General features: G+C 52.7%; 1 protein-coding gene across 5 annotated transcripts in view; it reads right to left on the reverse strand.

The window, feature by feature from the left end:
* The window catches only part of RSU1 (Ras suppressor protein 1), a 146,952-nt gene that overhangs the window by 96,811 nt on the left and 35,901 nt on the right, over positions 1-14,240 (reverse strand). For all 5 annotated transcript variants that reach the window (XM_037837652.1, XM_037837651.1, XM_037837648.1 and 2 more), the window contains 2 exons: positions 13,253-13,335; positions 12,875-12,989 (listed from right to left, as the gene is read on the reverse strand). In XM_037837652.1, coding sequence (XP_037693580.1) covers positions 12,875-12,989; positions 13,253-13,335 — 198 coding nt within the window. The remainder of the gene's footprint in view (positions 1-12,874; positions 12,990-13,252; positions 13,336-14,240) is intronic.

Genomic DNA, 14,240 nt, shown 5'->3' on the forward strand with positions numbered 1-14,240 from the left:
ACTAAGAGGATTTTACACCAGATTAAGTGGGATTTATTCTTGGAATGCAAGCTTGATACAATATAAGATAATCAATCAATGTAATATCACATTAATAGAATGCAATATCACATGATCATTTCAGGAGAGGCGGAAAGGCATTTGGCAAAAGCCAGCAGCCTTTCTTGATACAAAAATCCTCAGAAAACAAGGAATAAAAGGAAATGTCCTCTACATCGTAAAGGGTATATATGAAAAATCCACCAACATCATAACCCAACAGAGAATGACTGAACGCTTTCCTCCTAAGATAAGGCACACGACACGCTGCTCACTGTCATCGCTGGCATTCAACATCATACTGGAAGTACTCGCCAGAGCAACTGGGCAAGAAAAAGAAAAGTCATCCAAATTGAGAAGGAAAAAGTAATCTATTCACAGATGACATGATCCTATATATAGAAAACCCAAAGAATCTTCAAAGGAGCTACTAGAGCTAACGAATTCAGCAAACGGTGGGGCCCAACAAGTACTGTAAGAAAAACTGAATATCCACGTATAAAAAAATGAAAGTGGACCCCAACCTCAAACTATATATGAAAAGTAAGTCAAAATACACAAATGGCCTAAATGTAAGATCGAAATTTATAAAACTTAGAAGAAAACACAGGAAAACATATCAGGTACTTGTATTAGGCAATGGATTCTTAGACTTTACACCAAAGCACAAGCAACAAAAGAAAAATAGATAAATTGGACTTCATCAAAATTAAAACTTTTTGAATATCAAAGAACAGAATCAATAAAGTGAAAACATCACCTGCAAAATGAGAGAAAATATTTGGATGCTATATGCTGAGAATGGGAGAAAATATTTGTATGCTATACGTCTGAAAAGGGTTTAATACTGAGAATATATAAATAACTCCTAGAACTCAACAAGAGACAAGCAATCCAATTCAAAAACTGGCCAGAGTTGAATAGATATTTCTCCAAAGAAGATATACAAATGACCAATAATCATACGAAAAGATGATCAGCAACATTATCCATCAGGGAAATGCAAAACAAAACTATGCCCATGCCAAAGCCAAAGCCAAAGCCTCATGACCACAAAACAGCTACTCTAAGAAAAACAAACTGAAAATAACTGCTGGCAAGTATGTGGAGAAATGGGAAACTTAGTACACAGCTGATGGGAATGTAAAATGGTGCAGCTGCTGTGGAAAACAGTTTGGTGGTTCCTCAAAAAGTTAAACAAAGAATTGCCAATGACCTGGTGATTCCACTTCTACGTATATACCCAAAAGAATTGAAAGCAGAGCCTCAAACAGATATTTTACACCAATCTTCATCACAGCATTATCCAATACAACCAAAAAGTGGAAACAACCCAAGTGTCCACTGGCAGATGAGCGGATAATAAAATGCGGTATCTCCAATACCCCAGAGTAGTAATCTTCACAAAGAATGAAGTTCTGACGCACGCTACTACAGGATGAACCCTGAAGCACCAGTTAGTGAAACTGGACAGGAGCAAAGGGACAGACACCGCCCGGTTCCACTTACATGGGGTAGAATACACGAGTCCACGGGGACGAAGGGAGAGCACGGGTCCCACCAGGTGGGGAGTGGACAGTCCTGCAGAAGGGGTCCAGGGCTCCTGTTTGGGGCGGTGGGAAAGTTCTGGGGATGGAAGGAGGTGAGGGCACTGCAATGTTGTCCACGTGATGAATCCCACGGAACAGTGTGCTTGGGAGGGGCTGGGATGGAAGGTTTACGTTTTGTGTGTATATATATATATATATATATATATATATATATATATATATATGATTCCACAATAAAGAGAAACTAAAGAGCCAATGACAAGTAAACGCAATACATGATCCGGGATGGGGTCCACCAGGGAGGAGAAAAGGCTCTAAAGGACATTACCGTAACATGAAAAAATTGGAATATAAACTGTAAGCATTTTATCAATGTTAACTTTCTTGAACTTGGTAACTGTCAATATCCTTGATCTTAGGAAATACACTGGCAGTAGTAAGGGTTCAAGGAGTGCGATGTACACAACCTTGTCTCAGTGTTTTGAAAATAGATGAATACACAGACGGACAGATGGGTGGACAGAGCGACAGGAAGACAGAGAGAATGATACAGCAAGTGTGGACTAATGCTAAAAGTTTTCACATTTGGGTGGGGGCATCTGGTAGGGCAAGTTGGAGCTCTCTGTATGGGATCTGTATTATTTTCATAACTGTCTAAGTTTGAAAGTGTTTCAAAATAAGAAGTTCAAAAAATTAAACAGTAAAGCTTAAGAAACATTAAAACAAAATAAGAATACAACTCAAGGGACAAAAGCCTGCCCCACCTCCCATGCATTAACTTACACCACTTATCAGTTCTGAAGTATAAAAAAGCATTAACTAAACAAAACAGAGCAAAAATTGAGATCTACCACAAGTTTGGATGTGGGTAGGATAACTACACCGTAAAGCCAACTGTCTTGGGTTAAGAATACGAAATACCAACCCAGTAACAACAGAAAATGAAAGTACTACGACGATACTCTCCTCAAGGAGAAAATCAACAAATACAATACGGCTTCTAACGTGCGAAGGCGTTTCAGAGTGCGATTATCCACAAAGAACAGAGCCTCAGAGCACCCGGGTCCCGGCTCTGGGGGCCGTTCCGGGAGCTGCCGGAGCCCAGCACGGCCAATCCCCAAATCCCGGCCTATCCCGAAATCCCTACCATTATCATCACAACAACTGGTACAAAAGAAGGGAAACAGAATAATCTTTTAATGGCAATAATTGTTTTACGAACAAAATAATAACCTAAAGCAGGTTGTGGGCTGAGTTGTGTCCCCAAAAGCGCACATTCACGTCCCTGCCCGGGTCCGTGTCGGTGGCCGTGTTTGGAATGAGTTGCGCAAGACGCACTGAGTCAGTGTGAGGCCCAGCGGGGCAGGGCGGGTGCCGACGTGAGACAGACACACAGACGGAAGGCGAGGACGCCGTCCACAGCCCACAGGGGCCCGCGAGCGCCCCCGGCCTCCGTCCACTATGCTGTCAGGTCGCCCACTGCGGTGGTTGTTGAAGGAGCCCAGGACACTAAGACAGGCGGTAAGTAAGCCCTCCACGTTAGAAAGGCATCTCATATACCGTTCACAGGCACACGTTACTTACTCTTCACCGTCTGGAGACTGAAACCGGGTGTACACTTGGTCATGACCTGAGATCAACAAAGACGAACAAACAGGTCCTACAAGCCCCTGCGGGTCAGGGGACAGCTCCCCGTGGAGAAGCAAATCCATTCTGGTGAACGGAAGCCCCAGACCCATGGCAGAGCCCCCACAGCGAAGGGCTGGACACTCGCTCTGAGCACGGCACGGCACGGCACGGGGCCCCCCAGGCGCTTCTGCCAGCGATGCGCAGCCCCCGGCCGTGGCCCTTCTCGCCTTGGTGCCCCCATCGAGCGTCACCTCCTCAGAGGCCTGCGCAGGAGCCAGCTGCCTGCAGCACCGCGTGCGCGTTTTGCTCATCTCAGTCTCCTTAACTATCTTTTGGCCGGTCTCTCCATCCACTGCCCACTGCCCACTGCCCGCTCCCTGGAGGCCTCAGTCCCCGGCCCCGACGCCGTGGCTGGGCCCATGACACACCCAAGTGCACCCCGCGGCCTCCGGGCCAGCAGCCCCTGCTCAGCGCTGAGCTCATCCCCTGATGTTTCCACCCCTAGAGTCTGGGCACAAGAGAGGATGAGCTTCTCCAGTGGGAACAGATCTGCTCCCTTGACGGGTGTTCTCACATTTCTTAAGTGGAAAGGGTTTCAAAAAGGATGGCAGGCTGGTTTACAGCCCCACAGCTGCCATCCCAAGGCTCTGACATGCTCCTGTCCTGCCCCGTCGGAGGCTCAGGGGACGTCAGGGAAGCTGGGCGTGCCGGCCTCTGGGAGGGCAGACAGGCCAGTCGCTCGGCAGCTGCCCTGGGTGGGATCGGAAGACGGGGGTCTGCTTATGAAATGCACCATCGGATTCCACCCGAGGACAAAAAGAACACAGAGTGAGTATCTAATAATTCCAGATTGCAGAATCGGCCTGGGTGCTTTATGGACATTACCTCACGCGGGCCTCAGGGTACCTGCAAACTGAGGGGCTTCCTAGCTGGGGAAAAGGATGTTCAGAGAGGATGAAATCATTTCTCAAAGCCACGGAGCCAGGGACTGGCAGAGCCGGGATTTCAGCGAAGCCTGTGCCTCCTGCACGCCGGGCCCTGCCATAAACACCCAGACAGCCTGTGCGCTCACCCCCCGCACCTCCACCCACGTGGGGTGGGTGGGGAGCTAAAGCAGCACGCGGAGCAGACCACGTGAGGGACCCAGGACACCCATACGTACATACATGCATGCACACACTCCCAAGTGCACACGCACATATACGCGCATGCACACGCACACACGGGCACACACACACATGCACATGCACACACGCACATGCACACACACATGGGCACACACAAATGCAAACGCACACACAAATACCCACATACACACGCATGGACACATGTGTGCCTGCACACACACACACACAAACGCACACACACACACAGAAACAGAGCTACCAACAGAAACTAGCACCCAGCTCCACGGCCCACACAGAGACATGCTGCCCTGCGCTGTGTGGACGGCCCGTGAGTGATTCACGATGCAAACCAACACTGCAATGCTGACGAGGATGTGCAGGGACTGAAAAAGTCCTAGGAATTTTACAGTTAACTCAGATTAAGCAAAAATTCCCTTTGCTTCAGTTCTTGCTAAACATTTCCTCATCGACTGGAGTTTTTCAAGTTAACAAGAACACCGCACAGGCCGGCAGTGCCTGCACCTCGTGTGTGCACATGTGGCCCCACCGGGCTGAGAAGTCCTGTCCGCCCTTCCTTCGCTCCGAGAGCCGAGTGCCTGGGCGCCGTCTCCGCGCATCAGCTCGGTCACCCGGGCAGTCGAGGCCTCGCTCGGTCACCACACGTCCCTGGTGCAGTTTGTGCCACAAAGTTGAAGAAACTTCCCCAGGGGCCCGTGACCCCCGGTCTGCAAGGAGGTGGCAGGGCCTCACCCCTAGCTCAGCAGGAAACGGGGAGAACGGGGACGAGCCTGAGGGCAGGCGGGGGCCCTCACTGCTGCTGTGCGTGGCCAGGGGCTCGGACGGGTGTCACCCCCACACCGCGGAATGCCTGGGGCAGGGTGGGGACCCCACTGGGCAGCCGGGAGGGACACGGGGTCCAACTCAGAAGAAAAACTCAGAATTTAAGTTAAGCATCTCCAGGAATGGGCTTACGCAATATTGACAGGTCTGTCGAATATTCTGGAAAGCAGTGGTGAAGGGACGGCACACTATCCGGAGAGCTCGCTCTTTCTGTAGCTCGAGCTGGTGTGCACTTACACGTCGCATCCTGGGATTTACTGCGGTTACTATCAGCCTCGGGCAGGGCAGGCGAGTCTCAGCATCGGCCGTCTCGACCGTGGCCCCTTACACTACGCGCCAGGGTTCCACGGGCAGCTGTGTCCTCCGAGAGGGCAGCCCCAACGTGGTCAACACTTCTCCTTAATTATATAATATCCAGTACCGAGTCATCCTTTCTGTAACATATTTTCTCAAAAATATGGCTGTCACTTCAAATCTTAATCCGTGCAGACTTAAAGGCACGCACGTCCTGTTCAACCCTCACGGCTCCACCCATGGGGCCGCCAAGTCGGCACAAACCAGGTGTGGAGCGGAAAGTGTCTGCCGTTCCTCGAGGCGGGGGTGCGAGACCCGCAGCGGAGCTGGAGACGCTCTGGGGACAGGGACAATATGCCAAGCTCCTGTGCATTCTTCAAAGTGTTGCTCTTGGCTGCAGCACCTCCTCCTGTCTGCAAACACTTTTACAGGGCTCCAGTGATTTAATCCAGACGCACCCTGAATGGCTGGGGTAACACCTCCACGGAAGTTACCCAAAGGTCTCACCCACAGTTGACTGAGTCACATCTTCATGGAAACACTCAATCAATAGGTTCCAATCTAATCAACACTAATTCGTCTGCCCCCACAAGACTGAATCAAAGAACATGGCATTTTGGGGGACATAGTACATCCAAACCGGCACACCCAGTAAGCAGGAAGACCAGACCGGCTTCTGACATCTTTTATCAGCATTCAATGCCAAAGGTGATATTTACGAAGTTCTAGGAAAAGGAAAGGAGAATCGAGATTTTTATTCCCAGATGAACTGTCTATCAAATAAGAAAAGGACGAAACAGACACTTAAATATGCAAGAACTTGGACATATCACATCATGAACCCTCTGGGGGGAAAATTCCCAAAACTTGACAATTAAATCTAAGCAAGAAATCAAATAGCTACTAAGTTATTTCCAAAGCTATACTTTAAATATAGTTTATATGTATATATATAATGCCCCTATTTTAATTTTTACTCTAAAGTGATCTTATGGAGTATTTCCTGGGCTGAAGTAGTAAACTGGTAATATCTCCCCTTGACTTTCCTTTCTGATATTCAGATAAAATTTAATTTATTATTTTAAAAATGTGATATCTTTATTTATCAGTAGTTACCTTTCTATCTCTTGACCCACCCTACTGTTTGCCAGGAATGAATCTCGATTTATGGTCTCCAAAACATCACAATTGCTACTTCAAGGTGATAAGATTTTAAGTGAATTTTCTGAGCTTTATAAATGGTTTAATTTTAAAATAATAAACACAAATTTTTATAGTAATGAGACAGCAAACAAATGGTCCCCTTCTTTTTGCCGACCACCCTCCCTAACCCACCAGAAAAATCTGCAAACTTAAATGACCTAAAACGCGACATCCTTACCCACAGGCGGGGGATGAACCGAGCCCGTTTGAAGAAGGCCCAGTCCCTCACCACCACCCCGCAGCGAGCTTTACAGGACCTGACTGTTCACAACAAGATGACAGCAATGATGACTAAACGTTTCTGCTTACCCTCTGTCAGAACTGATACTCCAAACTCCAGGACATTCCTCTAACAGCCTCTGCAGTTAACGAGGGAAGAGTTTCGAGTAACTAACTAACGTGCCCCGGTCACTGCACAGCCTACCAGCCGGCAGTTTTCAAGGAGACGCAGCCAGAGAAGGGGCCAAAGGCCGGCTGCCCACCCACAGGGGTTCGGGGGGCGGGGGCTGCCCTGCCCAGCAGCCCCCGAGTGGACGAGCACACACGAGTCCTCCAAACACCCCTTTCCACTCTCGACTGAGAAACAACCACAAAAACACATCAAGTGCCCAGCGCCTGCCACTGGTTCTCGCACTAAGTTCAGAAGTTTACCATTTTGCACCCCAGATCTGTGCCATAAACCAGGCTGTGAAATGTCCAGGTGTGAAATGAGCAAATGTGCAGGAAAATGAAAAAGAAAATTTTACCACAGCATTCAAGACGCCGCTAGCCAACAGCATCGTGCTAATGACGTCTACTTGTGGTTGAGGAGTTGCGCTAACAGGTACTAAGGCAACGAGGCCGGGGCAGGGTGTGGGGGGGCCATGGGGAGTGTGGGGGGGGGATCTGGGCAGGGACTGGGAAGGGGAGCTGGAGGGAGCTAGGGGGAGCCATGGGGAGCTGGGGGGGGGGCGTGGGGAGATCTGGTGGGGGAACCATGGGGGAGCGGCAGAGGGAACTGTGGGGGAGTGGTGGAGGGAGCCGTGGGGGAGCTGTAGTGTACGGGGGAGGGGGGTGCTGCGGTGAGCTGGGGGGGAGCCGAGGGGAGCTGGGGGGAGCTGGGGTGGCAGGGAGAACACTTGATCCACCAATCAGTAACCAAACACCAGCACAAACTTAAAAAATTAATGAAGCACTGGACTTAATTCAGTGACCACCCAGCATCTCTGAAAAAGAACCAGCTTAGGGCTCGCGTCCCAGGGATGAGATCTTTAAGGGTCTGAGGTCGGCACCCCATGCGGTTTCCAGCCCAGAGCCTCGGCTGGTTACTTGGGCAGGAATGGCCTGTCGTCACCCAGCTCCCGGGAGAGCAGCTACAGAAGTGCACTCTGCTGTCAGAGCATGTCATCCAGACATTTCCAAATCAGCTCTGTTCAAAGACCATCAACCCCAATGTCCGTTCACGGCTGCCAGCTTCCCTTCTCCCGCTGCACCTGCACCCGCCACTATCAGAGCCGAGGGGTCGGGGTCGAGAGCCTGCGGCTGAGTGCTCTGAGGGTGAGAGGTGGGCCCACCGGGGGTGGGACAGCACACCTGACCACGGGGGTGGGTGAGTCACCCCCAAATACGCCCATGTCCCGAGCCCCACCCTGACCAGGAGGACCCACCCCGGACAGGGCGCCCGGAGGAGCCGATGTCCAGGCGGCCCTTGGGCATCACAAGCAACAAGCCGAATGCGGCCAGGCCAGGCCTGCAAGGGCCTCTGCAGGGAGGGGCTGCGGCCAAGGGCCTGCAGTCCCCACGGAGCCCGGGCCAGCTCCCCCCGGACTCCCACCTACCCAGAGCAGGACCCGTGCCCCACTGCCCAGATTAGGGAGGGAGCTGCCCAAATCCCCAGCACCACCTCCCAGCATGGACCCTACCCAGCCCCCCAGCACCCCCCACCCAGATCACAGAGGCACCCAGCCAGCTGAGTCGAGACAGCCCTGACAAACAGAGCTGGGAGCAAATGAGGGTTTTGTTTCAACCCACCAAGTTTTGAAGTAGTTTCTTACGGGGCAAAAGCTAACTTCAATCAGTTTATAAAGCTAACACAAACATCACAGAAATTAAAAAAAAAAATAAAAAAGAAAACTAGAAAGAGAAAATTAGACTCTCCTACGTCCCCAACATACAAAAAAGCTAATCAGGTTTTGATTAATTTATCTTTTTATGTATAAATGTAAATATTCTCTGTAATTGGAATCTCACCGTAAAGTCAACCCCACAATGTACTACTGTAAGCTTTTCCCGTGTCATTTTACATTCCACCATCTACCAGTTTACTTAAACATTCTTACGTCATTGGATTTTAACTTGGCTTCAAATTTCTCACTAGTATAAGAAATGATCGCTCAAACGGAATCCATACAAGCCTTTCTCTGGTTCTTGTTCGTCTGTCCTCAGAAGGGGGCCTGGCTCACCTCGAGGCGCACCAGCCGCCCCCCACCGGGGAGGCCACGGCCGCGCACCCCCATCACCGTGCGCTATGATTTTTAAAGTCTTTGTTGACTGGCGTACTGAAGACAGGATTTTGTTTTAATCTGCATTTCTTTCATTACTATTATGGTTGACCAGTATGTGTCCCTCAGGGGCTAGGAAGGTGTCAGATAACAAGAACCAAACAAACAGCTCCCCGACTCCTGGCCGTTGGCATCATCGCTGCCAACTGAGGCCGGGGCCTAGGGGCGACTCTCACTGACTACCCCTCCAGCCTCCTGCCCGACGGACGGAAAACCTCAGCTGGGACCAACCGAGGGGCGCGTTTAAAGCTCAGAGCCAGGGCCCGGCCTGGGAAACCTAAGCCTTCACAAACGGCAGTGACCCCTTCACCCGACGCATGTGCAACTGTGTTGTTCATAAGGTGACAAAAGGCAGAGTCTAGAAACCTTACAACACAAAGACCAACGTCATTCAAGGCGGCGCGTGCCGAGTCCGTGTGGCAATCCCGAGTGTGAGCGGCCAGTGGGCACCTGGCAGTGACGCCCCGAGTCACAAGGACACGAACGCAGACCAGAGGCTTCTGCTGGAGCAGCAGGCGAGCAGCCAAAGTAGGAAAGCACAAGGCTCTGGACTCTCGACAGAAAGCACGGATGAGAACGAACCGCAGGGAAAGCTCAACCTCATGGTCGGAGTCTGAGAGGGAGCACTCCCCGAGTCGGGCAGCTCTCTTCTCCACACCCCGCTCCGGCGCCGTGCAGCTGCCGAGTCTTCCGTCAGGTCCGCCCGATGGCCACGCAGTGACCCTGAGCACAAATGTCCATCTTGCCAGCTGCCTCTGCCGCTGCAATCGCTGCTCCTGTCCCCAGTCGGCCCTCCCAGCACCTGTCCAACTGCTAAGCGGTCGGATCACACAAGCGACAGATTTAGTGCTTCCCTGACAATCCACATAACTGACTGCAAGGCTGCGGGAGCAGATCATGATTTATTTGCCTTACACTGTGGCACATAACCTTTTCGATGCAAAGGAAAAAATCCAGCACCTCTTTGAAGTCTATATATGACCACCTACCACGACACCCTGGGAGCTGGATTTGGAAGTGAGCCAACCAAATGAGGGGCGGGTTTCTCTTGTCGTTCTGTAGCCCAGGGCCACCTGCCCGCTTAGATCAGTGCGACTCACTGGAAGAGTGAACAGAACCTGGGTAACAGATTAAAACACAGAATCTGAGGGATGGGAATTCTACACTGAATAAATAATCCATGGATGTATTTGGGTGTATTTTCCAAACGCTCCCTCAATTATGTACAAAATTTCCTGTGTGAAAATATACACTTGGGAGGGGGTAGCCGTGTTTCACTGGCTTCTGAAAGAGATCAGGGATTTCTGAAAAGATTAAAAATGATGGCTTAAGGCAACATGACCATAAATATGCATGTGAATAATGAAATAATGCAGGGACATTAGTTTCACACCAAGGACTACAAATAAACTGAGAGATGTCAGGGATGGTTGGTCTCGACTGCAGCAGTCCATTCAGAGACCGTTCACCAAGCAGTGAAGAGCGAGGGAGTCTCGTGGGAGCTGAGAGCATGGCCAAGCCAAGAATGATGGGGAAACGGTCTCAGTGAACATCTGTGAGCAGAAGGAAAGAGGACACACCTCACACTTCCATGGCTGCGAAGGCGCCTGCCAGCGACTGAAGGGCTGAGGGGACGACCTGAGGAAGCGGCTGTGTGCTAGGCGAGGAGGCAGGACGAGCACACCACACCGGCCCAGGTGAAAGTCCCCACACATCAGTCCCGACTCCTCCTCCTCGCCGTGGTGGAGCAGCTGGAGGACACACACGGGCATAGCTTCTGGCCAAGGAGCAGCCCGCACGATCACCCCGGCTTTCCCTGCGTGCATTTCCAGGCAGTGGAGCACGGAGGGGAGACCGGACGGAGCGAGGGCCTGCTGAGCCGCAAGGGCCAGATCAGAGCTTGAGCCACTGAGGGAGCCGGAACCGGGGGCCGAGCAGCAGAAAGGAAGGAACATGGAAAAAGAGCTCCTGAGTGCCTCACAGGGGCCCATCAGTCTCTGGCCAAATGGTAACTGCACCACGCACACCAGCCCGGCTAAGACCACCTGCATCGTGGGCCTCCTCCCGGCTGGACGCTGCCTCCACCTTCCCTGCACCTCCGAGACGGCGGCCACGGGCCTTGTGGGAAAATCAGTCAGAGGATGTGAGCCTCTGCAAACCCCCGCCGTCTTCCCACCGGGGCCAGCTCCCATGGCCAGTGACCACGAGCTGACCCTCTCGCCGCTCTGGAGGCCGGAGGTGCTGGGGAGAAGCTGCCTCCTGGGGCCACCGTCCTCGCCCGTGGCCCCTCCTCGCTGACGCGGCCTCCCACTTCTGTCCTTGTCTCCTTCCCTGACCTCTGCTGCCCCTTACGAGGAGCCGCGTGACGACGCTGGGTCTACCCAGGATATCCACCATGGTCTCCCCTCTCAAGACCCCAGTTTAATCCACATGCCAAGTCCCTGCTGCCACGGAGGCGATGGAACCTCAGGCTCTGGGGAGAAGGACGGGGCTGTCTCGGGGCCACAGCTCAGCCGACCACAGCAGTTCACACAGAGACACGCCCAGGTCCTCACAAAGTCCTAAAATCCCACGCAAACGGATGCACACCCCGGCGAGAAGACTCTACCTTAAAAACGTCTGCAAAAAGTTCTCCTTGATCCTGTGCCCTTCTCCCAGGACGACCTGACTACTGTGGCTCCATGGGGAGAAAGGTGACCGCTCGGCCCTGGGAACCACAAGCCCGTGCATCCGAGACCCGTGTGTCCGCAGAGGGCTCCGCAGCTGCCCCTTCCATGGGGCGGCACCAGCGCAACGAACAACCAGCTGCACTTCACCTCCTGTCACGCGCATCCCGAGCCTCACGTGCTGACCAGCAGCCAGAGCACTGGTCAGTCCTGGCACTTGGAGGGCAGCAGCCAGGACCCCTCCCAGCGCCCGTGTCCTAACACCTCCACTGGCCTCTTAAAACCTGCAGGCTCCTCTAAGGAGCTGCCCCTCAAGGAACTTTGGGTTGAGTGTGACTTTTAAATGGGTTAAAAGAGTATGGTGTTTTGAGAGCAGAAAAGCAAACAGCAGCACCTTGAGAAAGCAGGACAATCGAACGCAGTTCCAAGGGCTGAAGAACTCAGAGGCCGCGGAATCTGCCAGAAGACAGAGAGCTCAAGGAAACGTTTGGGGGGCTGCGTGGGCTCTGCAGGGCCGGGCTGGTGGGAGGCGGTTTCTGAGGGGCTCCCTGCCCAGCACATGTGCACCCGCCTCGGGAGAGGGGCCGGGGCAGAGCCAAGCCCCTGGCTGAGCAGGGCCCCCTGCCCAAGCAGCTGCAACAAGCACTTCACTACTTACTAGGAGTTTCCAAGGAATAAGAAACTTAGGGGGTAGAAAGTTAACAGCGGTTTGACAAAGGCTGTAACAGTTAGACAAGCAGGACCCAAGGGCACTGGGCCGCCCCCTGCTCTGAAGGGCAGTCGGGCAAGGCCACTGCTCTCGTCCCACTGGGCAGGGCTGCCCCAGGGGCTCACGCCATGCAACGCAGGGACACTGGGCACTGGCGCTGCCCACAGGTGCCAGCATGGGTCAGCCCCGAGAGCCGAGCTCGGGCCAGTGACTGGAAGTGAGCAGGTGCGGTGCCCTGGCCATCATGGCGCTGTGCGCTGTGCGCATGGCGCCTCACCCAGCTCCGGGGGCAGGACGGTCAGACGGTTCCCCTGGATGTGCAGCTCCTTGAGCTGGGTCAGCTCCCCGGTCTCCTTGGGCAGCGAGATCAGGTCGTTGTCCCGAAGGCTGAGCTGGGGGCGAGAGAACGGGGAGCTGTCAGAGCCACGTCTGTGCGAAGAGACTGTGCAGGCCCGTGCCCTCCCCCGTGCCCTCTCGCCCCCAGGCTCACGGCTTCCAGTGTATTTACAAGAGTCTGTGGGGAAACAAGAGGCAGCTTCAGGAGTGAGGGTTCACTCCTGCACAAACTGCCCTCCTTCTCAAATTGACCTGACTCCACTCTGACGAGGGCGGCAGAAGTGAATTGATTTTCTAAGAATTTAGATAAATTACTTACTATCTGCAACTTGGTGAGCTTCCCAATATCTGGCGGCAGGATTTCAAAATCGTTGTCACTTAGATAGAGGGCACGCAGGGTGGCTGCAAATTAAACAGCAATAGATAAACAGGGTGTGGGGCCAGCCACCTGAGCTCAATCGATAAGGAGGCCTCCGCTCCGATTAACGGCCGCCCTGGGGACAAGCCCTGGCACTCCGGGCCCAGGACGGCCACAAGGCAGACTGAGAGCCGCAGGCCCCTGTGGCTGGTGGGCTTGGGAAAGCTCCACACCCAGGGGCCGCACACGGCTGACGGGCTTTCAGAAAGGATGCCTGTTGTCCTCTGTCACCTGATTCGTGTTTATCAGGGCATTCGCACCGCGGTCAAACAAAGCCCCCAGGCCACTTGCATCCATACCGAGAGCAAGTAACTAACACACACCACGCTCTGAGGACAAGGCGGCGGCTCTCTGGGGACGGAGGCCCTCATCCCAGCCCCAGCTCCACCAGCCGCTGGTTCTGCAGCCTGAGGCTGAAAGCACATGACCAGGAGGCAGAGCAGGGGCCGCCCTGATGGCGCAGCCTCGGGACCAGCACCTCTTCAGTGTCACGAGGACACGCGGCCCCATAGTGCGGAAGGCAGCACCCGAGGGCGTCTCGTCCCCACCAGCCAAAAGGGGGATATGAGTAAAAGCACGTGCTGCTTGTTTCAAATATTTAATTACATCTCGACAGATCAGTACCTTACTATATGTAATAAAAACAACGTCATCAAATGAAAATCAAGGCACATGGTCCAAGAAAATATTTGAGTTGGTTTCCGATGCTTGAGAAAGTCTGGGAGAGACCATATACAGAAGTGAAGAAGTGAAATTTCAGAGACTAGCTGAGAAAATTCAGAATTTCTGGGAGCCATATAAGCCACTGTTGGGAGGAACAGAGCACGGATTTGAGGGAAGCAATGCTTTCCTTGATACGTCCAGGACACGAGTTCCTGGATATCACTTC

The sequence above is a fragment of the Choloepus didactylus genome, chromosome 5 (assembly GCF_015220235.1).
Source record: "Choloepus didactylus isolate mChoDid1 chromosome 5, mChoDid1.pri, whole genome shotgun sequence".
Taxonomy (NCBI): domain Eukaryota; kingdom Metazoa; phylum Chordata; class Mammalia; order Pilosa; family Megalonychidae; genus Choloepus; species Choloepus didactylus.